Raw genomic sequence first — 25,825 nt, forward strand, 5'->3', positions numbered from 1 at the left:
GGGAAGGGGAAGGGGCGGGCCGGGGGCGGGGACTCGCGCGGTCCTGGGGCAACTCCTCGGCCCGGCCCGCGCCGGAGATTCTGACAACCTTCGTCGACGCCGCCTCGGCCTCCGCTGCTCCCGATGGCTGTCACCATGAATGAGGACCTGCGCCGGGAGCGGGCCTCCGCCAGCTTCAACCCCGAGCTGCTCACGCACATCCTGGACGGCAGCCCGGAGAACACCCGGCGACGCCGAGAGATCGGTGAGGGCTGCGGGCCAGGCCTCCCTCCGTACAGTGTGGGGGTGCTGTAGGACGTAGGCTCTGGCCCAGCTTTGGGGGAGCCGGGACCCCCGCTTCCGGGAGCGGCTTGTGGGTGGGCGGGGGGAAGATCGCCCATCCGCAGAGGGGACCTGGGCCGTGACTCTGAAACCAGCTGGGATTCAGGGCGGTGTAACGGAGCCCAGCATGTTTGTCTTCGTCTCGATGCCCTTTAATCCCTTGCAGAGAACCTGATTCTGAACGACCCAGACTTCAAGCATGAGGACTTGAACTTCCTCACTCGCAGCCAGCGCTACGAGGTGGCTGTCAGGAAGAGTGCCACCCTGGTGAAGAAGATCAGGGAGTTCGGCATCTCAGACCCTGATGAAATCATGTGGTTTAAAAAGTAGGTATGCCCTCGCGCAGGTCCCGTTTTCATCCGTGTTGTGCAAAAGCCCACACTTGACCTCCGCGGTCTGGGGGTGCGTTTTCCCCGTGCCTGGCGTTGGAAGACTCCAGCTGCCTGTGTGCAGCCTCCTGAAAGTTGTGTGTGTGGAAGAGAATGTTTACCTTTGCACCTACGCCCTTTAGGGAATGGCACCGTGGAATGCTGATAACCAAGTGGTGACCCTGCAGTTTTCATTCTCGGGAATCGGACAGATTCTTTCCCCCCGGAGTCTCAGTTTGAGTGATTCCTGTTCAAAATGCCTTCGCTCTTGCTGGGAAGGAGGCTTGCGGCATTTAGATGCTGGATTCCAGGGAATTGTCAGTTGTGAGCCCAAACATTTAAATGTTTCGTAGCAATGACATTATATTTTTCTAGGGTAGAGGAGAACTTGAGCTTCAAATAGTGGAGAAGGGGATGGATGAAGAACATTAGGCAAACCTCAGAATGAATATAAAGGGCCCAAAGGAGGCGGGATTGTGGAATCTGGTGCATATGAGGCCTCATAAAAACACCCTCCCAGCGCTGAGCAGGGCACCTTCTTTTTTTCAGACCATCCGTGTTTTGTTGATGTGTTTTGTTTTTTAATTGGAAAAAATGCTCTTTGTTTTTGCCTTTATCTAAGCAAATACTCTATAATTACATGATCTTATTAATACCAGATTCCCTTTGGCCTATAGCACTCCTTACACTTCTCACTTATTCCTGGGCATTTCGTCTTTTAGGTTTCTGTATTTTAGAAGAACTTCAATATTTTCATCAATAAAGATTAAATATGATGAATAGTGTATATTCAAAAGCCAAGAAAAAAATGAAACGGTAAAAGTTTTGCGTTTATGTAGTAATAGTCATTTCTCCTATAATACTGCCTGTAGTTCATTTGGTATCTAATATTTTTCTAATTTTTTTTTTTTAAGAGAAAGGGAGAGAGAGAGAGAGAGAAACATCAATAATAAAGAGACTCTGATTGGCTGCCTCCTGCACGCCCCCCCCCCCCCCCCCCCCCCCCCACTGGGGATCAAGCCTGCAACTGGAGCATGTGCCCTGACTTGGGATCGAACCATGACCTCCTGGTTCATAGGTTGATGCTCAACCACTGAGCCACACCGACTGGGCTGGTATCTAATTATTAACTTTACCTCGCTATTATTGTCAATGTGAAATAATTTACTGTGGCCCTTAGCACTACCCTCAGAATTCCTTTCCATTCTGTTATAAAAATACAATTAATTTACTTTTGGTAGCCCCAAGGAAGAGTACTTACTCCCAAATGCTCTTTTGTTCTTGTTAAAGTTTGTAGCTCATGGCTGGGGGGATATTGAGGTGGAACAGTGATTTTCAACCTTTTTCATCTCATGGCACGCATTAACTCATCACTAAAATTCTGTGGCACACCAAAAAATGTTATATTTTTTGCTAATCTGGAAAAAAGTATAATTTTGATTCATTTACACCAGACGGCTATTGTTGTGTTGGCTATTGTCATTTTTATTTTTTTTTTATTTGACAAGAGAAAAGAAGTCAGTGCTCCTAAGTGGTCAGATATTATATTTTGTTGTAGAAAACTTTTAAATTTTTCTTTATTTCTTTTATTGATTTTAGGGGGAGAGAGAGAAACATTGATTTGTTCTACTTATTTATGCATTTATTGGTGATTTTGTATGTGCCCTGACTGGAGATCAAACCCAAAATCTTGGCATGTCAGAACAGTGCTCTAACCAGTTGAGCTACCTGGCCAGAGCTGGTATCGCATGTTTTAAAAACTCTCGGGACACACCAGTGCGCCTCTTGCCGCACCCCTGCTGGATGTCACTGAGGTAGAGCAACTCCCTACAAGATTATGTTTCTGAATTACCCAACATGGGTTTGTAAACCTTAAAATATTACTAAGATTTTATTATTCCTTAAGATAACACAAACACAGAGGTTTATTTTGTTTTGCTTTTAGATGGTTGATGCAATGTAGTTCAGAGTTGGTTAGACGATTTCATCATCTGTGGTGGTAACCAGACTCAAGTGAAGTCATGAGGAAATAGGACAGAGTCCTTTATGTGGGTTAAAGATTAATGGATAACAGGCAGTTTGGTATTATTTTTCCTGACGTAAACCTTGCTGTTTGGGGATTAAAGGACAAACTTTAACATGCCCTTTGACATCCTTCCAATATCCATAGGATATGACTGGGAGATCAATATGTTAGCGAAGGGGATTGAAAAGTAATCTTGGCAAGTAATGAATGCCAAGTCTTAAGCCTCCTTGGAATGTAACTAAAACCCACCTCTTAGATAACTAAGCCAGGTAGCTATGACATGGCTTAAATGGTGAGACACGTCACATTTCTTAAATGCTAAAATTGGGGTGGGGCGTGCTAGAATTGATGGAAAACTAGAGTATTTCTCTTTCTGGGGATTTTGGGCATTTACTGGTCTCTTTTACATCCACTTCTATTAAAATACAACTCACTTTTGAAGGTGACTGACTATTAGTAAAACAACTTTGAAATTTCTCAACTTGAGCAACAAAAGAATTTTTCAGTCTTTGAGAAAATAAGGCCTTGCTGTTGGGGGAATATAAATGCTGTTTTTCTAATCCCCTTTCCTGTAATTTTGTCTGTTAACTAGACTATTTGCTATGAAAAAAGTAAGTGTTCTTAAGAGTAATTTAAAATTCTAATGAGAATCAGCCATGGATTTTGTTACCTTTTTTAGGTTTTTATTTATTTTTTACTAATATTGAGAGAGAGAGAAACATCGATTCGTTGCTGCACTTCTTTATGTCTCATTGGTTGCTGCTTGATGTGCCCTGACCAGGGATTGACTTGTAACCTTGTCGTAGCAGGATCACACTCTAACCAACTGAGCCACCTGGCGGGGCCCTTAGGTTTTTAAAGCCGGTTCCTGGGAAGCATCTTCAGGAGAGATTAAACATAACTTAAAACCAGCACTCAGCCCTGACTGGTTTTCTCAGTGGTTAGAGCGTCAGCCTTTGGACTGAAGGGTCTTGGGTTCGATTCCTAGTCAAGGGCACGTACCTTGGTTGCAGACTTGATCCCGGCAACCAATCAATATGTGTCTCTCTCATCAATGTTTCTCTTTCTCTCCCCCACCCCTGCCTCCCCTCCATTCTCTCTAAAAAAAATCAATGGAAAGAATATCCTTGGGTGAGGATTAAAAAGACAAGCACTCAGATTTTGTTCTTAAGTTGATTTTCTCTCTTTTTTTAAAAAAAACTTTTTTTATTGATTTCAGAGAGGAAGGGAGAGAGAGAAACATCAATGATGAAAGAGAATCATTGATCGGCTGCCTCCTGGGGATCGAGCCTGCAACCCGGGCGTGTGCCCTGACTGGGAATCAAACCGCTGACCTCCTGGTTCATAGGTCAACACCCAACCACTGAGCCACGGTGGTCAGGCATTAAGTTGATTTTCAAGGGGCCTCCAAAAAACCCCACACAGCTCAGTATGTCATTAAGAACATGAATATCTGGCAGTCTTTATTTCGTGTCACATGTTTTCCCCCTCAGTTTCCTAGAATTTTGTGTGTGCCATTGTCATCATTTTATAAACCCACAGCCTCAGTTCCCTCTTGAAAGTAGGAGTGTCTGTTTTTGGCACCATGTTTACCGCCTGCGTGACTGCTTGTATTTCTCAGAAGTCTAGGCTCATTTCCTCCTTCGGTAAGACACTCGTTAGGGAGTGAGTCTCCTCTTGCCGTTGAGAATGACTCCTACACTCAACTGTGTGTTGTCTTCGGCTCCTAGGCAGTGGGGTGGGTGTGTTGTGAAGTGCGTGACTTCCCCCCGGGCAGCAGTAAAGTGCTGCTAACCCGGTTACTGGGACAGCAGCTCCCCTCTCCTGCTCACACCCCTCCCCTCTCTCCCTCCGCTCAGTTTCAGCAACAGTTGATGTTGCTGTAAAAACCAGAGACTGTGGGAGACGGCCAGCCCCGGCGTTCCTGGGGTGTGTGAGTCCGTCCCAGCACCTCTGCAGGGTGACCTTCCCCCCGAAAGATGGTGGGGTGATTTCAGGGCCTCTGCAGAAGTGCAAAGGGGCAGCCTACCCTCCTGTCCCTTCATGCTCTGCTTGTACAGACCAGGACACTGGCGGCGGCACCCCCTCCTCTTCAGCCCTTGAGAAGCCGTGAACATCAGTTGCTTATTTTGTACTTCAGGCTCTTTGGACAGACAGACAGATGGAACAAAATAGGCCCCTATGAAATCTGTAACGCACTGTAGCCAAGGCTGGCTGTGTAATTTGTATTTTGATTATTGCACAGCTTCTGTTTTTGAGAAAATAGTTGAAGACTGAATTTTATTGTGATTAGAGTTCCTTTAGCCCGGAGTGATTTTCAGAGACCATTGGCGATAGTTTAACAGGCTCATCTTACCTCCTGACCCATCTGTAAACTCTGAAGGCCTTTAGCGATCTCCCGCCCTGGAACATAGAGCTACTTGCCAGCCTGGATGTTCGCTTCGGTTATCTAGGGAAAGGTAGTTTACAGCCTTCTTTTCTTTCCATCTGCAGTATGTTGCTGTGCATCCCTAAGAGAACTCTCTTTTCAGCATAGCCACAATAGTGTTGGCGGCAGAGAACATTAACAGAAATTACTTAATGCATCACATATCCAGTTGTGTTCACTGTCCTGACTGTCTTATACTTTTCTGTGTGTGTGGTGTTTTTTTTTAATTGAATTTTATGGGGTGACATTGGTTAATAAGATTATACTAGTATAGGTTTCAGGTTTACGGTTTCATAATACATCATCTGCACATTGTATTGTGTGATCACCACCCCAAGTCGAGTCTCCTTCCTACATTCTTCTTCTTTAGGATTTTTTGTAACAGATCTACAAATGTATGGAATTCTTTTGATTTTTCAAATAAGTAAAACCTGAAATAAAGCAAAAATAAAGACACACCAAAAAATCCAACCAATCAAACCAACAAAACAAAAAGCCAAAGGTGTTTTTAGGCTAAAACAATGGTAGATTTGCTTCCTGGATTCAGTATAGAATTAAAGAGGACTTCTGACCCTGCAATGATAAGGGGCAGAAAAGATACCACTAGATTCTGCTGTTGGCTCTTGGGTCGTAAAATGGTAAATTTTGCACTTAATTTCACAGGAAGGGGGTTACATGTTCCTCACCTTCATCCTGGGCCACGCCTGGCAGGAAGGGTGGCAGCTGCAGTTTCTAGAGCGAGGCTGAGACCCTTTTCTTTTCTCTCCTGTAGACTACATATGATCAATTTTGTGGAACCTGTGGGCCTCAATTTCTCCATGTTTATTTCCACCTTGCTGAATCAGGGCACCACTGCTCAGAATGAGAAATGGCTGCTTCCCGCCCAAGGACTCCAGATAATTGGCACCTACGCCCAGACGGAGCTGGGCCACGGTTAGTCCACAAATGAGGGTCAGTGGGTAACCCACCTCAGGACTTCACTTACCAGGTGACTCCTGGCATTTGGTTTCTTTCTGCTGCTAAACATTTGGGATTTTATTTTTAAATTGTCAAATGTTAAATAAAATCCAGCGCCTCATCCTCTCGTAGATCATTTCCCCCTAAACTGGTCCAGGACTCTGGTCTGAAGCGTCCTTCGTTGTCATTTACTGTTGCTCCGTGTGCCCATTTTAACGGGTTGAGCAGTTTCGAAAGATGGGGCTGAACATGTGGCAAAGGGCCCCGCTGTGTTGGTGTCTGATGATTAAAGCGCGGGAAATTCTTGAGGGTTAATGCCGCTCCATCTGGTAGATGCCTCTGCTTTAATCAAATGCGGATTTTAGTGGCGGAGGGTTAGAGCAGTTAGGTGTCTGACTCATGATTTCATCGCCCACTAGCGGGCTTATAAGGTGGTTTGAAAAAAAGTCAATGATTCTTTGCTTCTTTTATACATTTTTTTTTAATATATTTTATTGATTTTTCACAGAGAGGAAGGGAGAGAGATAGAGAGAGTTAGAAACATCGATGAGAGAGAAACATCGATCAGCTGCCTCCTGCACATCCCCCACCGGGGATGCGCCCGCAACCCAGGCACATGCCCTTGACCGGAATCGAACCCGGGACCTCTCAGTCCGCAGGCTGACGCTCCATCCACCGAGCCAAACCGGTTTCGGCTCTTTTATACATCTTATCTGTACATGTCCATAGGCTCTGCATTATGAATAATTCTCGGTTAAATTGTTCCTAAAAGCCTGGCTACTTGCAAGGTTTGTGTTTGGTCTCGATGTGCAATAAGTTTGTTTTCATGGACAAGGCCCCTGGCAGGTTTGCGTGTCTTGAATTTGCACTGCCCTGTCTCGTTTCTAATGACCATATTGCTTCCATTATGTAAATAAAGGAGAGTGAAGAAAGGGAAAGAGGATTTGGTGCATTTTGATTTGTGAACTGGTTTAAGAAAATGCTTTTTATCCTAATCCCGAGAGGGCTCCGACTCTGGCTCCGTGGCGTTCTGAATGTTGTCGAGCACCTAAGATGGGAGCTTCAGGACAGCCAATCTCCAGGAGAAAGGGAGGGAAAACCCCATTCCAGGGGCTTTCTGTCTTGGAGTGGGGCGGGAGGGCGAGAGGAAGAGAGTGAGTTGTAATAGGTTGTGGTGCAGAGCCCTGGTTCTCTCTCAGTGTGCGTCACTGCAGAATGCTAGGGCCCAACAGTCCCGCTGCTCGTGGCATAAGCTTGAACCCTCCGAGTCTGAATGGGTCTGGTGTGTTTCTCTCTCATTGATGGGTGCAATCCTCCTGCCTCTCTTTATAAAGTACATTCCAAATATATACTTGCCCTAAACTTTGAAGGAAGAGAGGAAAAAGTGAAGACTTGAACTGCACTATAGTCTACAGTGAAGGAGCCCAAAAAGGAACCCAAAAGTTGGACTAAGGTCCCGTGTTGCTCTGGGCGAGTTTGCGCATGTGAGAATTTTCTTTTCCTTTTGCTTCTGATTTTCAGATATTTTCTTGTATTTGAACCCCTTTGTCTCGATCTCTACAGTTTACTTTAGAGCAGAGATTTTCAGCTGCTGTGCCGAGGCACACTGGTGAGCTGCAAGGATTTTTAAAACTCGCGATACCCATGTAGCCAGGGACACGGGCCTCTTTAACCTTAGATTGTCACCTAAAAAATGACCACAGCCACACAGTAGCATTTCCATGTGAATGAATCAGAATTATGCCTTTTTGTTTTTGTCAGATCAGGAAATGCTAGAAGATACCTTTTGGTGTGCTGCAGAATTTTAGCTATTACGTGTGCCACGAGATGAAAAGGTGGAACTCACTGCTTAGAGAGCAGTATGTTAGGATCAGGTCTTGTTTCTGGCAGGAATTTTGCTGCCATTGGTGTGAGTTGTGCTTCACCGACTGCTGTTCTTTCCCAGGGAAGCCAGTCATTCTATTAGTTCAGTGAAGTCCTGCGACTTTGGAACTTTATCAACAACAGTTATCTAAGGTGTTCGCACAGAATTCTCTCACCTCTGAGTAGCCACTGAGCAGCGGAGAGACTCAGTATTGCTCGTGCTCATTCCAGGATTCTCAAGAATCTTAGAATTCCATCCCCTGCCGAAAGTCAGTCACCAGTTTTCTCTCTTGCCTCTGTCTTCCCTCTAAATACACACGTGTCTGCATAGGCACACAGATTCCCACACACATTTGGTCCGTGGGTCGGTGAGCCTAAGGCAGAGGGCTGGGCAGAGGGGAGCACCCTGTCCCCAGGGCTTGCGCGCTGAAGGGATAACCTAGACTGCGTGTGGTCCAGTGTTAATCACGCTGACCAGACGCTGCTCCAGGTCACAAAGCAGCTAGCATGTGTGGTCTTCACAGATCCTTGATCTTTTCAAGTTCTGGTCACTCCCTAGTGATTCTTCTTGCGTGTCGTTTTCTTTTTTTTTTTTTTTTTTTTTTAAATATATATTTTATTGATTTTTTACAGAGAGGAAGGGAGAGAGATAGAGAGTTAGAAACATCAATGAGAGAGAAACATCGATCAGCTGCCTCCTGCACATCTCCTACTGGGGATATGCCCGCAACCCAGGTACATGCCCTTGACCGGAATCGAACCTGGGACCTTTCAGTCCGCAGGCCGACGCTCTATCCACTGAGCCAAACTGGTTCCGGCGATTTTTCTACTTTAAGTATCGATTAAATGGAATATGCATGTTGATCTTATATGAGTATAACTGTACCCTTGGAATATTTTTTCTATCGCCTTCTGTTTCATTAAACATTTGGCCGTATGTATTCAGTGCACCCTTCTCTGAGTAGGTGTAAGCGTTCTATTTTCTCCCAATCTTGTTGGCTTGATATCCAACATACTGACCTACGTATGCTACAGAGCAGTGGTCGGCAAACTGCGGCTCACGAGCCACATGCGGCTCTTTGGCCCCTTGAATGTGGCTCTTCCACAAAATACCATGTGCGGGCGCACACGTACAGTGCGATTGAAACTTCGTGGCCCATGCGCAGAAGTCGGTATTTTGTGGAAGAGCCACATTTGGCTTGCGAGCCGCAGTTTGCCGACCACTGCTAGAATAATGAATGATCCCTTACTGTTTTTATGATTATTAACTCTTAGCTCATCACCATTGTTAATGTTCTTTCTGGTTTATCTTATTATAGTTTTATAATAGTTTCAATTTACTTCTAGAATCTTAAATATATTACAGTCATTTGTTTCTTCCTTTGTTTTTTTCCTGGCATCATAAACTTTGGCTCATTGTTGCTTTGTAAGATATTTTAAAATCTGATAGGATAAGCCTACTATTGTTACATTTCAAGATACATGTATTTGGTGTACTTGCATACTTATTCTTCTAGATGAATTCTGATTGCAATTTATCAAGTCGTAAAATGTATTCTGCAGGAACTTAAAATCCATGTTACATTAAATCCTTGTGATTTATTGGCAAGTATTAAGTTCATTTAGTCCTTTTAGCCAGGAATCAGCAATTTCTTTTTTGCTCTTATCTTTTTTATTCATATTATTAGGTATATATTTTTTCTTAATTAAATCTTTAATATTCTGAGCTAAGTTACTTAACCCATTTTAAATATTTTGTTGATTTTGTAAATCTCTTCTTTGGTGTTTCTACTTGAGTGATCCTAATCAATAAGAATGCATGATTTTTTTTTTCTTTATAGCCTATAGCTTTTCTTTCTTTTTTAAAAATTTTATTTATTGATTTGAGAGAGAGAGATCGATTTGTTGTTCACTTATTTATGTACTCATTGCTTGCTTCTTGTATGTGCTCTGACTGGGGATCGAATCCGCAACCTTGGTGTTTCGGGACAATGCTCCAGCCAACTGAGCTACCCAGCCAAGGCCTTAAAGCTTTTCTAAAATCATTTATGAATGATGGTGTTATTTTATTTCTTCCTTTCTCTTACATTATCAACCCAATCATTTTCTCCTCAGTGTTGGCTGGAAAGGCCTTCAGTGTTATGGTTTTACAAGAATTAGCTCTAGTGCTTCACCAAGTTAAATGTAAAATCTATAATAATAAAAGTGTAATATGCTAATTAGGCCAGACAAAAGCTGGGGCTGCGAGGGAAGCCCAGGTCCCCGGTGCCTGGATGGCCTGAGGGAAGCCCGGGTCCCGGGTGCCGGAGGGAAGGAAGCCAGTGCCAGCAGCCAGGGGAAGGAAGGCCGACTCTTGCACGAATTTCATGCATCGGGCCTCTAGTAATATATAACCCCCCGGCTGGGCCTCTAGTAATATATAAAGCCCCCAGCCGGGCCTCTAGTAATATATAAACCCCCGGCCGGGCCTCTAGTAATATATAAACCCCTGGCCGGGCCTCTAGTAATATATAAACCCCTGGCTGGGCCTCTAGTAATATATAAAGCCCCGGCCGGGCCTCTAGTAATATATAAACCCCTGGCTGGGCCTCTAGTAATATATAAAGCCCCGGCCGGGCAGCTCAGTTGGTTAGAGCATCATCCCCATACCCCAAGGTTGCAGCACATGCAAGCATTAACCATTGAATGCATAAATAGGCGGAGCAACAAATCCATGTTTTCTCTCAGCCTCCCTCCATACCCTTCTCTCTAAAAAATATTTTTAATATAATCATTTGCATAACTTTTTACAATAAATATTTAAGTCAAAGAATTATCTACCATCGCTTTCTCCTTGTAACGTGCCTGAATTCCACCCACTTCTAAATAACATTCCTCAGTCTCAAGAACAGCTTCTGGTTGTAGTGGCTTTGTGGTAGCCCTTGTTGTGTGGTGTTACTCCATAATGCCACGCTGCGCTGCCCCTCCCGTGTCTGACGGTGGCCTTTTCTCCCCAGGCGCAGCTCTGGTTTCTAGTTTCTAGTAATGCAAATGCGCCTCTCAGCGCTGCGCTGCGCGCCTGGTCCCCGGCCACCATTGTCGGCCCCCGGCCACCATTGTCAGCCCTCGTTCAGAGGTTTTTTCTTTCAGGTCCCAGCCATACATTCTTTTTCTCCCTGGTCACCGCTCTTTTAAAAACAGGACAGTTGGCGCTCTTGATGGTGAGTGAGAGGCACTCTCATCCTTGAGCGTGTTTTTTTTTTAACTTTTCATTTTGAAATGATTGTAGATTCCTAGGAAGTTGCAGAACTAGCAGAGAGCAGTCCCGTGGACCTTTCACCCAGTTTCCACCAGTGCTCACATCTTACTGGACGTTTCCAGGGACAGCTCTGGTTTCGGTCGGCAAGCTGCTAGTGTCCTCATCCTTGTTCTCAACCCAGGGACACTAGACTAGAAGATGTGTTTAGGCAATAAGAGTCTTTATTTTCCTTTTAGGGAGGGAGGAGGAAGGGAGAGAGAGGGAGAGAGGGTCCCACTTATTTATGCATTCATTGCTTGATTCTGTTCTTACATGTGCCCTGACCAGGGAGCAAACCTGCAACCAGTAGGGGGCATGCAGGAAGCTCTCTCCAATCAATGTTTCTCTCTCTCAAAAAATAAAATAAAATAAATACAAGGGCATGTAGAAGGCATATAGAACTGTTTCCTATTAAAGATAAATTCACACAAAAGTCTAAGGCATCTGCAGAGTTTAAGTGGAAAAGGATGACTTTAGTCAGTGGAGTTAAAATGACTGCGGAGATGCTTGTTACCATTAGTGAGAATCCCCATAAACCGTCACGGAGAGTTCGTTAGCCATGAATCTGTTACTTGTGATTGATTGGATGGTCTTCACTAGAAATTGCATGTTTTTTTAATTTCTGAAACGATTGGGGTGAAGAGCACTGCCAGTTTTTGTATTAAGCTGTTTCGATGGCATGGGGCTACATCTTCCTGAGGAACCGGTGCAATGAGCAGAGCTGAGGTGTGTGGGTGGGCAGAGGGGAGTCCAGCGTGACTGAAATCGCACCTCGGAAAAGCTTCCTGGGGGACTGCGTGCTGTCTCAGCTGCTCCTCAGAGCAGAGCAGGGCACCGCTCAGATCCCGCGCTCCACGCACCCTCTTCTGAGCCTCGTTTCCTGGGACCGAATGGCCAGCCTGGACCCTCAGGGTTTTGTGCTGCACAGGCTTTGAAATCGGCAGTCAGCCCTGCCAAGCGGAATAATTGTAGAGACGAGTCGTGCACGAAAATACCTCTTGCCGCTTCAGAAAGATGGAAATTGCCACCAGCTAGGAAGTAATGCAGAAAGGGGCAGTGCTCTTACACATGGGAAAGCCCACCCACTAACGCATACTTACAGAAGCTTGTTTTTTTTCTCCTTTCCTTGATCTGTCTGTTCACATTGCTGATTCTCTCCCACCTGATGGCTCTTCTCAAATGCCCACCTTGGTGTCCCTTCGAAGCTTTGTGCACCGAGGGCCTTCGCCTCTGGATCTCCACTTGGGCATGTTCCTGCCCACCTTGCTTCACCAGGCGACTGCGGAGCAGCAGGAGCGCTTCTTCATGCCCGCCTGGAACCTGGAGGTCATTGGCACTTATGCCCAGACAGAGATGGGCCATGGTACGGTGCATTCAGTCTACGTTCTGGGTTGGGCGGGCGCTGCAAGCTTAGCACACAGGGCGTGCCGCCGTGTGCTAGCGATCGCATGTACAGGCTGTTCACACGCGACCTTTCTGTAGAGGACAGGTTTTTCAACATACGAGTCTTGGCAGAGACATTGCTTTGGTTACATGATCACAGAGATATGCTGATTTTCCCCCCATTGGTTCCCCTTTAGAAGCTCAATAATAACAAGTCAGGCCTTGCTAAGTGGGTTTTCAAGCTCACTGAAGTTGCATAGAATGTATGCATATAGACTCTGAACCCATCTTTCTTCGTTACTGTCCGATTACCCTTACTACTGATACATCATGAACTTGCAGGAATTCCAGAAGAAATACAGATTTATAGTACATGTGCTCTTTGATTTGCTGACGGGAAGTGAGTGGCTTATATAACCAAAACATGCAGCATTTTATACCTGGAAGTTACTTATGCCTTGATCCAGTAAATTCAGTGAGGCTCTAAAGCTAGCTTCGCCGGAGTTCACAAAATAAGATTAGCTGTGCCCTGGCCGATGTGCTCAGGGTCACTGGCTCAATTCCAGATCAAGGGCTCACACTTGGGTTGCAGGTTCGATCCCAGCCCTGGTTGGGGCGTGTGCAGGAGGCAACCAATTGATGTGTCCCTCTCACATCAATGTTTCTCTCTCTCTCTCTCTCTCTCTCTCTCTCTCTCTCTCTCTCTCTCTCTCTCTCTCTCTGGCGGTACTCCTCCCTCCCTCCCTCCCTTCCATTCTCTCTAAAAATCAACGGGAAAAATATTCCTGGGTGAGGATTAACCAAAAAAATAAACAACAAGATCAGCTGTGCTCCAGGCAGTTGGTTTCTGTCTGTCTTTGTCATTCGTTTGCTTCTGGCTTCTCTTTCTACTCAGAGGTTTCAGGACATCTGGTCTGTGTATTTGCCATTTGCTCCTTCTCTCTGTGCGACTTCATCTCATGTTATAGCCGCTTTGCCTTTCGGCTTTGGGCTGAATGCTGCTTGGCAGGATGTCCAAGGCTCAAAGTGGGATGCCATGTGGTTCAGATGGGCATTTGGAAGCACTTTGTTCTGTGTAACGTTATCTCTTTTTCTTAAAAAGCTGCTGCTTTGGTGACAGGGGTCTAAGTGTCTGTTTCCTTGGTTCCCAGTCTGGGAAGGTTGTGGTCACACGTAAACCGGCCATGGCTGCTGTTCACCGTGGCAGTTTCTACATGTTTGAGAGTTTCCGTGTTAATGCGGTCCATCCCGCATTACAGGGCCATGTGTTGTCAGGGAGAGTGACACTTAGAACCTTCTCCTGTGTCTTTAAGAGAACTGGCACCTCTGTATTGGGATTTAAAACATGACTCCCTGCCCCTCATTAGTGAGCATGGCGCTGGGAGCTCTTCTGGTCACACCGGTGAGCCGGCCAGGGCAGTAACCATCCTAGGGCTTTTCCCCAGAGGTGACACCTTTTTAAGATCCTGTTTGCCATTCTAGCAATTATTCTGAAATAAAGTCTCAATTTATAAGACCTTTAGCTAGCTAGTCTCTTCCTGTCACGTTATCCTTCTCTTCGTAGTTGGCGAGGAAAACACAGTAGTCTGAGTTGAAATTGGCAGGCTCACAACTTGGAGGTGGGATAAAGGGCAGTTAGCTGAAATCCTGTCCGTGATCTTATGAACTGTGATGCTAAGCTGCGTTCACTTTTACTCTTGGTTGCTCTAAATAATGTTACCTGGTTCAGCACAGGGAGGTATGTATCTTGGTTACCCACCATGGTAGCTCATCTAAAAACACTGTATTGTCGTTAGAGCTTGTTATTCTCTGCGATAGGAGAGCTTAGAGGGCTGGCCAGGAGATTTTGCTCTGTACCTACTTTTCCCTTATTCTAGCTGACGTGCGTGCAATTATTTCCTTAGGGACTCATCTGCGAGGCTTGGAAACCACAGCCACATATGACCCTGAAACCCAGGAGTTTGTTCTCAATAGTCCGACTGTGACCTCCATCAAGTGGTGGCCGGGCGGACGTAAGTGAACTATTTCATATTTCACAGTTACTGGATGTTTTAAGATCATGTTTAGAATGGAGAGCTTATATGAGAATATCCTTTTGAAATATAGAAAAAACTCCTTTTTCTTAATAGAAAAACTCTTAAGGCTTAACTGTTCTAAGCTATTTCACATTCTCCCGAGCACGTTACAGATGCTTACACCTCACAGAGCGCAGAAAGGAGCGCGGTCTCACTGTGCCTTTCTCAGTTTCCATCGGGGCTGTCTGAGGATTAGCGCAGTTTCCATCGTCATCATCCAAGTACTATACTCCCTGTTTGGTTAGTCATTTCTGTATTGAAAAGCACTTGAGTTATTTTCAGATTTTTATTATAAATAAGTTTGATAAGCCATTGTCTTAGGATATATATTTCAGATGGCGTTAGTGCTTGCAGGATTTTGTTATTCACATCATATATTTCAATACATTTTTGTAAGAAACAGAGTAGCATGCAAAAAGAAGACACAAATTCTGGATGTACTAACCAGAAATCTCCCGCCAACGCTGGCCCTCAAGCCTCTGCATGATGGGCTATGCTCGCTGCTGCTCAAGGTGCTGCCACTGCCGTGCACCCTGCGGAGCCCTCCGAGAGCCGCTGGTTGGCGAGGGAACGGAATCTTCATTTCATTGTAATGAGTCTAAATGGCCACGGGTGGCTGGTGGCTACTGCTTTGGAAAGCATTACCTTCTAAATAGAAGAGAGTAGAGCTGAGCCATCTTGTAAAGTAAATTGCTATCAAGTCAGGGAGTTGTACATCTTAAACTTAGACGCTATTATATGTCGGTTACCCCATTAAAAAGCTTATGCATGTAGATATGGACATGAAGGGTGGCTGTGCCAAACTGCCGTGCATTGTAATAACGCTCATCTTCCATAGATTTTCTTCTGAAAGCTAGGCTGTCATAAGAAGGCTTCTGCACACTGTTGAGAATCTAGTGTTACATTAACATGTTTTCTCTTTCATTTCTGTCCCTTGAACATGTAAGAACGGCTCTCGTGTGTCTTGTGTTTTTGATGTTGCAGTTGGAAAGACTTCAAATCATGCGATAGTACTAGCCCAGCTCTACACCCAGGGGAAATGCTATGGATTACACGCCTTCATTGTGCCTATTCGGGAAATTGGAACCCACAAGCCTTTGCCAGGTTAGACTGTTCATCTGATGTTGAGATGAAAACTGAAACTGACCACTTTCTTCTGGAAAAAGCATAAGACACAACTGAAGGGGAGGGGACAGCCAGGAACTCCAGAGCATGGACCCTGGTGACTCTCCTTTCTCCCGTGGTAGGGATCACCGTCGGCGACATCGGCCCCAAGTTCGGCTACGATGAGATGGATAATGGCTACCTGAAGATGGACCATTATCGCATCCCCAGGGAAAACATGCTGATGAAGCACGCCCAGGTGTGTGAGACAGGAGGCGCAGTGGTGTCGGGCGCAGGTGTGTGAGACAGGAAGGGTCTGTTTTGAGGAGCCACTGGCATGGTTTTACTTCTGATGCTTCTTCTGTTATGACGGTGAAGCCAGAAGCCGTTGGCAGGCCTGAAGAGCATATCCTGGTCTGCTAAGCCAGCGGCCTCAAACTTGAGGGCGCGTTAGAATTATCTGAAGAACCGGCTAAAGTCCAGATTGCTTCGCCCCCAGAGCTTTTATTTAATGAGATTTTTATATTTATTTTATTTTATTGATTTCTAGAGAGAGAGGAAGGGAGTGGAGGAGAGAGAGTAACATCAGTGTGAGAGCAGAAACATTGACAGAATGCCTCCGACACCCCCCCCCCCCCCCCAATCAGGGATTGAGCCCGCAACCTGGGCCTGTGCCCTGACCAGGAATCAAACCAGCAACCTTTCGGTGCCCAAGATAATGCCCGACCAATCGAGTCACACCGGCCAGGGCTTTGTATTTCAAACAAGTTCCCAGGCAATGCCCGTGTGCCGGTCTGGGGACCTCACTTTGAGAACCGCTGGCCTAAGCTGCCTCGGGTTTCACAGAGGAAGCCTGAGCCCCGTGTTCTTTTCCAGGTGAAGCCTGACGGCACCTACGTGAAACCCGTGAGTAACAAGCTGACCTACGGGACCATGGTGTTCATCAGGTCCTTCCTCGTGGGAGAAGCTGCTCGGAGCCTGGCCAAGGCCTGCACCATTGCCATCCGCTACAGCGCCGTGAGGCACCAGTCGGAAATCAAGCCGGGGTAAGGGGGAGGCTGAGTGGGCTCGTTACTGAACACCTGGCTTTGAGCCCATTCAGATACCAAATTCCCAAATGCCGTGCAGAGGAGGCGCCCTGGCCATAAACTTAGCGAAGGGGGCAGTGTACTGCGCCTGCTACTTAGAACCTAAACTTCCTTTTCTTAATGGAAAGATGAGAATACCATCTCATTATTCTTAACCTGCTAAGAAAAGCAGTAATAATGCTATTTGAGCTCTACTCATGAAATGTTTAAAACAGCGAAGGCAGTTTGAAAATTCGGATTGCTACGAACAGCTACACATTGGGCATGGCGAAAGTGACATTGAACTTGGTTCCCTGTTGTGTCCATGCCCATAGTTTATCCCTACTACTGCCTTTCACTTGGGCATGACTCCCTGGTAACCTTTCACTCCGAAAGAAAGAATAAAGAAATTGATAAGAGCAGACTGTCTTAGAATTCAAATATTTATCTGTGCATGGGGTCTTCTCCATAGTTGTGGTCAAGATATAATTTATTCAGCCATCTAGTTAGCAGGTTAGATCTCTTTACCATTGCCTTTCTCCTATGAAGTTAACTACCTTTGCTTTTGTATGTTGCCCTAAGATACAGTTTCCTTAGTCATGCTGGAAAGACAGAGAAAGATCTGAACTTCACAGCTAGAAACGTGTGTCCACCTAAGACGGGGGTTAGAGCGTCTTCTGTGGCAACATAGTCTCATTGTAAATCGAGGGTCTGCCCCTTACCGGCTGCGTGAGTGCAGCTAGGGCCTGGACCTCCGTGTTCCCATCTGTGAAATGGGGATATCCGTTACCTCACAGGGTCTTTATGAGGGTGAAATCAGACAATACCACAGTGCTCACGCTAGGGCCCGGCACAGAGGCAGTTCTGTGTGTGTGTGTGTGTGTAACTTTTTTTCCTTTTTCTATGTGTTTTAGTGAACCAGAACCACAGATTTTGGATTTTCAAACCCAGCAATATAAACTCTTCCCACTGCTGGCCACGGCCTACGCCTTCCATTTCGTAGGCGCCTACATGAAGGAGACGTATCATCGCATTAATGAAGACATTGGCCAAGGGGACCTGAGCGAGCTGCCCGAGGTGCGTGTGGAGGCTCATGCGCTCGGGGGCGCCCTCTCTTTCACGTTTGCGTGTTAGATTGTGTCCAGAGGAAAGGACGCGTTGCGATTTCTTGAATGGTCCGTATATTCTCAGAGGATCCAGACAATTCTTCTGATTGAATAGAGTTCGCTATGAAGACATGTAGGGTTTATCTTTTGGTTTTTTATTTTTTAAAATTTTATTGTTTAAAGTATTACAAATAGTAGTACATATGCTTCCTCCCTCCCCCCATTGTATTTTTTTTTATTTTTTATTTTTATTTTATTTATTTATTTATTTATTTTTTTTAAATATGTTTTATTGATTGATTTTTTACAGAGAGGAAGGGAGAGAGATAGAGAGTTAGAAACATCGATGAGAGAGAAACATCGATCAGCTGCCTCCTGCACATCCCCTATTAGGGATATGCCCGCAACCCAGGTACATGCCCTTGACCGGAATCGAACCTGGGACCCTTCAGTCCGCAGGCCGATGCTCTATCCACTGAGCCAAACCGGTTTTGGCTGTATTTTTTTTTTTTAATATATTTTATTGATTTTTTACAGAGAGGGAGGGAGAGAGATAGAGAGTCAGAAACATTGATGAGAGAGGAACATCGATCAGCTGCCTCCTGCACATCTCCCACTGGGGATGTGCCCACAACCCAGGCACATGCCCCTGACCGGAATCAAACCCGGGACCCCCCAGTCCGCAGGCCGACGCTCCATCCACTGAGCCAAACCGGCTTCGGCCCCCCCATTGTATTTTTTATTTTTATTGATTTCAGAGAGGAGAGATAGAAACATCAATGATAAGAAAGAATCATTGGTTGGTTGCCTCCTGCACGCCCCACATTGGGGATCGAACCCACAACCCAGGCATGTGCTCTGACTGAGAATCGAACCACGACCTCCTGGTTCATAGGTTGACGCTTAACCACTGAGCCACGCTAGTTGGGCTGTGGGTTTGGTCTTTAAGTTTCCGAAGGGCTGCACCATGTTGGTCGCCTGTTAATGACGTGGAGACCTTTACCAAGTAGAGCAGTTCCGAGGGAGTGGGAGTGGGAGTGACCAGGACAGTAGATGCCCACGCTGCTTCCGAGACATGCGTGGCAGGTGATTTTGCAAGTGACCAGCGCTGGCAGGGGGGTTAGTGTTTCTCCTCGGAGCTCAGCTGTCAGCGCACACGTCTGACGACCCTGCTTGCCCTCAGCTTCACGCCCTCACCGCCGGGCTGAAGGCTTTCACCTCCTGGACGACGAACGCCGCCATCGAAGCCTGTCGGATGGCCTGTGGCGGGCACGGCTACTCTCACTGCAGCGGCCTCCCAAACATCTACGTCACCTTCACCCCCACCTGCACCTTCGAGGGGGAAAACACCGTCATGATGCTGCAGACCGCCCGGTGAGTCTTTCCCGCGATGACTGGCCCGCTAGCTAGAGCGTTCGAGTCCTTTCCACCGGTTCCGGTTACCGTGCTTTCTCTTCACATTCAATTTGTTCCTGAAAGACGTCATTGTGCCTTCTGTCCAGACCCACTCTGTTGATCTTGTGGTCAGACTAGCGAGCGTGAACCTCAGCTGTCCCATAACTCACACCTTTTGAAGGTTTGGTTTGGTTTCTGTTTCACAAGAAGTGGGTTACTGAAAGCATGTGTGTTGCTTAGGTTTCTGATGAAAAGTTACGACCAGGTGCACTCGGGAAAGCTGGTGTGTGGCATGGTGTCCTACTTGAATGACCTGCCCAGCCAGCGCATCCAGCCGCAGCAGGTGGCCGTGTGGCCCACCGTGGTGGACATCAACAGCCCCCACAGCCTCACCGAGGCCTATCGGCTCCGGGCGGCCAGGTGAGCTCCCCCGCGGGGCAGCCGTGGGGCCGCGGGCTGGGGGCCTGAAGGAAGGGGAAGGAGGCGTGGGCACCGTGGATCCCTTCCTCCGAGCTTCCGTTTTCTTTCATTTCTTAACAGATTAGTAGAAATCGCTGCCAAAAACCTTCAGACTGAAGTGAGTCACAGAAAAAGCAAGGAGGTCGCGTGGAACCTGACTTCCGTGGACCTCGTGCGAGCTAGTGAGGTCAGTGATGGCGCTGCGCTCCCGGCCCGGCCTCCCGCCGCCACCCGCCTCGCGCTCTGGCAGAAGCCGTCGCTGGTGGCGGCTCCTGCAGGGGTCTCACCTCTGCTGTCCTCTCTTCATCCAGGCGCACTGCCACTACGTGACAGTGAAGCTCTTTTCAGAGCAGCTCCTCAAAATTCAAGATAAGCCCACCCAGGCCGTCTTGAGGAACCTGTGCCTCTTGTATTCTCTGTACGGGATCAGTCAGAAGGCGGGGGACTTTCTTCAGGTCAGTATTTTCTTAAGTTGAAGTCTTTTTTGGTAGAAAAATGGTTGTGGTCTGATGTATAGTCGTGCATGCATGTAATATATCGCGCTGTCTACACACAGGGGTGGGCAGCCATAGGTTCGCAGTTGTTCGTATGGAAAAAGACACGCAGGTTACGATTATTACAGTAGCGTCCTAACTCAAAAGAATGTCACACGGCCACGGTGACCCTCCATTGCCCACCCCTGGACAGACACATCTACACGCCGTTGGCGTGTTTTGTTTCTTGCAGGAGAACATCCTCACAGACTCTCAGATCACCCAGGTGCACCAGCGCATCAAGGAGCTACTGACCGTGATCCGCCCGGACGCTGTTACGCTGGTCGATGCGTTTGATTTCCAGGACGTGTCGCTGGGCTCCGTGCTGGGCCGCTACGATGGCAACGTGTATGAGAACCTGTTCGAGTGGGCCAAGAACTCGCCGCTCAACAAAGACGAGGTAACGAGCAGTGTCCTCCCACCTGGGTGGCTCTTCGGGTCCGTGTTAGACAGCAAAGACCTCTGGGCGGCTCCGTCTGCGAAACTCGCCTCGGACAGTTCTTCAAGCAGCAGGTTCCGAAGGGAACTGGGTTATTCCTGCAGCGAGCAGGTGTAACTTCCTTGACTATTTTGTAAGTCGTTGAAGTTTTTCAAACGTGCACAAAAGGAGAAGACTGCGCTGCAGGGCACATGCCCTTCCTCGTGCTGCGACCACTGTCTACTTACAGCCAACCTCCGCCCTCTCCTAAGGATTATTATTATTTTTAATTCTTTATTGTTGAAAGTATTACATATATCTCCCTTTTCCCCCATTGACCCCTCCCCCCAGCACAAGCCCTCACCCCCCTACTGTCCGTGTCTATTATTTTAAAACAGATTGTTTTGAAACAGATCTGAGATGCTAGATAATTTTATCCATAGATATTTCAATAAATACGTATCTCTAAAAGATAAGGATTATATCATGAGCTACTCCTTGTCCAGAGTTTCCCAGTTGGCTCAATTCTGCTTTCCCCCCTTCAAATTCTTTGGATCAGGATCCAAATAAGGCCCTAATGATTTCTTGGTTAAAAGTATGTTCTTTTAGCCCTGGTCGGTGGCTCAGTGGTTAGAACATCAGCCAAGCACTGAAGGGTCTCAGGTTCAGTTCCCAGCCCCAGTCCGATCTTTCTCTCTTCTCTTTCTTCTCTCTCTTCCCCACTCCATCCCTCCCTTTCACTCTCTAAAAATCAGTGGGAAGAATATCCGTAGGTGAGGATGAACAACAGAAAGTGTGCTTTTACACTGCAAGCTCCTGACCCGTCATTTCTCCCTCTCCCTTCCCGCAGGTCCATGAATCTTTCTACAAGCACCTGAAGCCACTGCAGTCCAAGCTCTGAAGGTCACGACCTCAGTCCTCCACGCCCCTGCACCTGCCGCACAAACCTGCACGGAGTCTTGATCCAATGCAGAGAGCTTTGGAGCACATGATAAATTGACCCTTTCCTCTTTATAAATGAAGAAAACAATGACCAGCTTTCAGAGATTAAATGAAAAAACAAATGTTTTAAGTGCAATTAACACTAAAAGAGACCCGCTAAGCATTCAGAAAAGGCTTTAAGAAATGCAGTATGATTTTCCTTTGTAACGCTGCTGATCCCAGGCCAGAACTTTTGATAATTCAGAGTTTAACTACTAAGTAGTTAATTTTCCACTCTTAATTGCTAATCCCTGGGTAATAGTGTTTTTAAGCAAACATATTTTTGAAGGGGGGTCGCACCCTCTGAGCTTTCCTGCTGAGTGCCCTACCCCTCCCACCATGGGCCCTGGCTTAAAAGCAATTCCGAAGAAAACGGATGGGAGAAATAAACTAATCGGGAAATTCGGTGTGAGTCCGGCTTGACACATTTTCTGCCTGCTTGCCCTTGATTGCTGACGTATTTTCTAATTGTTCACAGTAGCATTTGTCCAACACAAGGATTTCAGTACAGGCCCACTGCGAGGTCATGGTCCTGTGCAATTGGGAATTAATCTTCCATTTGCAGGATCCCTAAATTGTCACTGTAGTAGCACTGCATCTCCCTTTGTCCCCAACATCTTGGGAAGAGGTAGGTAGCAAAGTTATCTCATAGGACCTTTGGCAGTGATGGGACTTCAATCCGTGGTGTTTGACCTCCCGCCCGCCCTCCTCCCCTAACCTCCGGAAGGAGGTGATGAAGAAGGAGAGAGCCACCGTTCCTTCCTGGTGGAGTGAGTGTAGGGAGAGCCCTCGGTCACGGTTACTGTGACTTTGGTGGCCATGTTCACTGGAAAGCCTGGAACAATCCAGATTTCATATGTGCTGTCATTTTGGCTAAACCATTAACATGCTTGGAGGTTCCAGCACCCGGCATGACAGAAGTAAAAGCATCACTCAGGCTGCCTCTTCCGCCCCGGGTACCACAGAAAAACCCTTGGCGAACCATGTGTTCTGATTTTGGATCAGAAAATATAATCATTGGAACTATGGCTAAAGGATAAATGGAGGTTGCATAGAATCTGTTACTTACTGCACATCTGGTTTTATTTTCAGTATGTTTCTAGGAGTTTTATCTCAACTGCTAAATTGTCCTTTCAACTGAAATCTAATTTACGCAATCATTCTATGTGTAAAGGGTAAACATGTATCTCTTAATGAGTTTTATTCTAAAAATCAATGTAAAACAACACATCACTTGATTTTAATTTTTTAACCTTGTAACTGTGTCTGTGAAGCTAGTTGTTTCTGCCTCAGGAAGCTGGTTGTCCTAGAACTGTCTTGAGGAAGTGCTGCAGTTCATGGAAGTTAATTCCTACCTGGGACCTGACATAAAATCTGTCCCAATAATCGGAGAATTTTAGGCCCAGCAGGGGTGCTTGTCTATCGACACAAGCCTTACTCTCCACCAGGAGGATTAATTGATAATTGTGTGAAGATTGAAGTAAAAAGCACTATGTTCATCTCTTTTGAGTATTTCTTGACAGTAGTTCAGATTCTGAGAAAGAATATTTAAATTACTGGATATTGACCTGTTGAATACCGAATTGTTTCACAATCAGTGCTTAAGCACCTTACCCACAGGTGAACATCTGTAATCATGATCTGTGGTTGAAGTACATGCACCTAATAAAAAACTAAATCTGATATTTGATACCATTTTTATTAATATTGGAATGTTTTGTCTTGAACTTTACTCACTGTAATCAAAGAATAAAGATGTAGTAAAACCTCACTAATTTGTACTGTCAAGAGGGCAAGAGTGTACCACATAATCAAACATAAGTTCAAATTATGAAGAACTCTAAGTAAAGGGTTTATTAGGTTTAGGTAACACTGGGAACAACTGGAGTGAGGCTGCCTGAGCCGGCAGCCTACCACCCGCTGTCACTGCCGCCGTTGTCTCGGGAGCCAGGAGCACTCTGGTCCACTTAGGAGACCCGTTTTGTTGCCTGCTGGACAGGAAGCGGCAGATCCAGTCTGCTGTCCCTGCGAAGGCAGTCTTGGCCGTCGGTAAGTTTGTGTTGGGTTCTTTTGTGTAAATTAGATTTTCAAAGAGTACAAGGGTAAACTTCAACCTCGTCTCCTGCTAAATGATGATAAAGACTGAGTAAAATTAGTAAGATTTTCCTATTAGATGATACTGACCTGCTCTGAGCAGTGCTCAAAGTTTGAGGTTTGGTTCAGTGGATAGAGCGTTGGCCTAAGGATTCAAGGGTCCCAGGTTTGATTCCGGTTAAGGGCATGTACCTTGGTTGCGAGCACATACCCAGTAGGGGGTGTGCAGGAGGCAGCTGATCGATGTTTCTCTCTCATCGATGTTTCCAACTCTGTCCCTCTCTCTCCCTCTCTCTGAAAAATCAATTATATATATATTTATATTTATATATATATACTAGAGGCCTGATGCACAAAATTTGTGCAAGGGCCTTGGCCCAAGCCCCCGCCCGCCACTGCTGCTACCACTGCGGCCAGGGGCTTCTGCCACCTCTGCCACGCCCCTGCCCGCTGCAGCTTTGTCCAGAAGGACATCCGGTCTAATTAGCATATTACGCTATTATTATTATAGATGTCATGCTGAGTACAGATAGAAAAAAATATATTTAAAAAAAGTTTGAGGCTTAATAGGGAACTTTTGCTCTTTGTAGCGGATGAAAGTTGATTCTTCCTCGGGTGCTGGGAGCTCTGTCTTCCCTGTCAGGTATGTGCTGAGGGGCACTTCAGTGTTTGAAGCATAGTGACCTCAGGACACTTGGGGCCCGTCCTGGATGTGGCTGCAGCATCACTGGCTCCAGAACACTTCCCTTGTGGCGTGAACTGTGTTGACATGCGCGCTGAGAACTCACGGCCCGGAATTTCAGGGTCTCTCTCCCTGGAGGCATTTTGTATTCTCGAAGTTAACATGTTAGATCTTAATTCTTGCCTTTCTTCCATGAAGGGCTTTGGCTGGAGAAATAGAACTGTTCAAGTTCACGACCCCAGGAGTTCTCTGGGGAATGCTGCTCAGTCCCTGCTCCCCCTTTCTCAGTTCTTCCCATCCATCTTATTAGGAAGGGAGAGAGTAGATGCAGATCTTCTAACGCTGCTGGTCCTTTTACACGTGGAAGCTATGCCTGGAGTTAGCAGCCGTGGGCAAACTACGGCCCGCGGGCCGGATCCGGCCTGCTTGAAATGAATAAAACTAAAAAAAAAAAAAAGACCGTACCCTTTTATGTAATGATGTTTACTTTGAATTTATATTAGTTCACACAAACACTCCATGCATGCTTTTGTTCCGGCCCTCCAGTCCAGTTTAAGAACCCATTGTGGCCCTCGAGTCAAAAAGTTTGCCCACCCCTGGGCTAGAGGCTGCCTTGAAGCAGCAGCTGCTCCTGCGGCTGGAGAAGGAGCAGAGCCAGGAAACTGCTTATTCTGCCTGAGCCTAGGAGTCTTTGTTGATTCTCCTGATGCCCATAAAGGTTTGGTCATTTGCATGGAGTAACACAGAGATCATCTCAACTAATTGAATGTTTATTACTCAATATTTTACTTGGAGGATTAGAGCAAGTCATAGGTAAATGACTAAAGATCTTTTCATTTTAAAATGGTGGTGGTTTCCCCCAGCCGGTGTGGCTCAGTGGTTGAGCATTGACCTATGAACCAGGAGGTCACGGTTCGATTCCTGTTCAGGGCACATGCCCGGGTTGCGGGCTCCGTCCCCAGTGTGGGGGCGTGCAGGAGGCAGCCAATCCATGATTCTCTCTCATAGGCCTTTCTCTCTCTCACTCTCTGAAGTCAATAAAAATGGTGGCGGTGGTGTTTTGCTTTTAGCTGTGCTTACTTATTAAATTTGTCAGTAACTATTTCTGTGGCCCATGACAGTAAACAGAATTATAAGGACTCTTTGGAGTGAGTTACCAGATGTTAGCTGTTGCAGATCTGCATATTCCTAGATTCTAAGGGGGGCGTTGTTTGTGTGACTTTGCCTTAAATTTAAGTGAACCATTCACTATCTCAGGAAGATCATGGAAAATTGGGAGTGATTTTAA

The 25,825-nt window shown here is 46.2% G+C and overlaps 1 protein-coding gene across 3 annotated transcripts; it reads left to right on the forward strand.

Moving 5' to 3' along the window:
- ACOX1 (acyl-CoA oxidase 1) lies at nt 1-23,532 on the forward strand. Of its 3 annotated transcripts, none has more exons than XM_036338888.1 (14): nt 1-244; nt 488-647; nt 5,916-6,076; nt 14,528-14,635; nt 15,683-15,802; nt 15,946-16,061; nt 16,679-16,848; nt 17,784-17,946; nt 19,159-19,349; nt 19,611-19,790; nt 19,911-20,016; nt 20,141-20,284; nt 20,556-20,762; nt 21,631-23,532. In XM_036338888.1, exons 1-14 carry the CDS (start codon nt 124-126, stop codon nt 21,679-21,681), a joined length of 1,998 nt encoding a protein of 665 aa, XP_036194781.1. In that variant the 5' UTR covers nt 1-123; the 3' UTR covers nt 21,682-23,532. The 3 variants fall into 3 exon arrangements, with proteins under 3 accessions (XP_036194781.1, XP_036194783.1, XP_036194784.1); XM_036338890.1 differs by lacking the exon at nt 5,916-6,076 and adding an exon at nt 12,446-12,603; XM_036338891.1 differs by lacking the exon at nt 1-244 and adding an exon at nt 12,446-12,603 and having other exon boundaries at nt 508-647.
- Nucleotides 23,533-25,825: the final 2,293 nt, after the last annotated feature.

Source organism: Myotis myotis, unplaced genomic scaffold, assembly GCF_014108235.1.
Source record: "Myotis myotis isolate mMyoMyo1 unplaced genomic scaffold, mMyoMyo1.p scaffold_m19_p_17, whole genome shotgun sequence".
In the NCBI taxonomy this organism is placed as follows: domain Eukaryota; kingdom Metazoa; phylum Chordata; class Mammalia; order Chiroptera; family Vespertilionidae; genus Myotis; species Myotis myotis.

Bases quoted from the DNA above. Each gene is read 5' to 3' on its own strand.
- ACOX1 (XM_036338888.1), top strand. From the start codon at position 124: ATGGCTGTCACCATGAATGAGGACCTGCGCCGGGAGCGGGCCTCCGCC. The intron at 17,947-19,158 runs GTGCGTGTGGAG...GCTTGCCCTCAG, and splicing joins ACCTGAGCGAGCTGCCCGAG to CTTCACGCCCTCACCGCCGG. The intron at 19,350-19,610 runs GTGAGTCTTTCC...TGTGTTGCTTAG, and splicing joins ATGATGCTGCAGACCGCCCG to GTTTCTGATGAAAAGTTACG.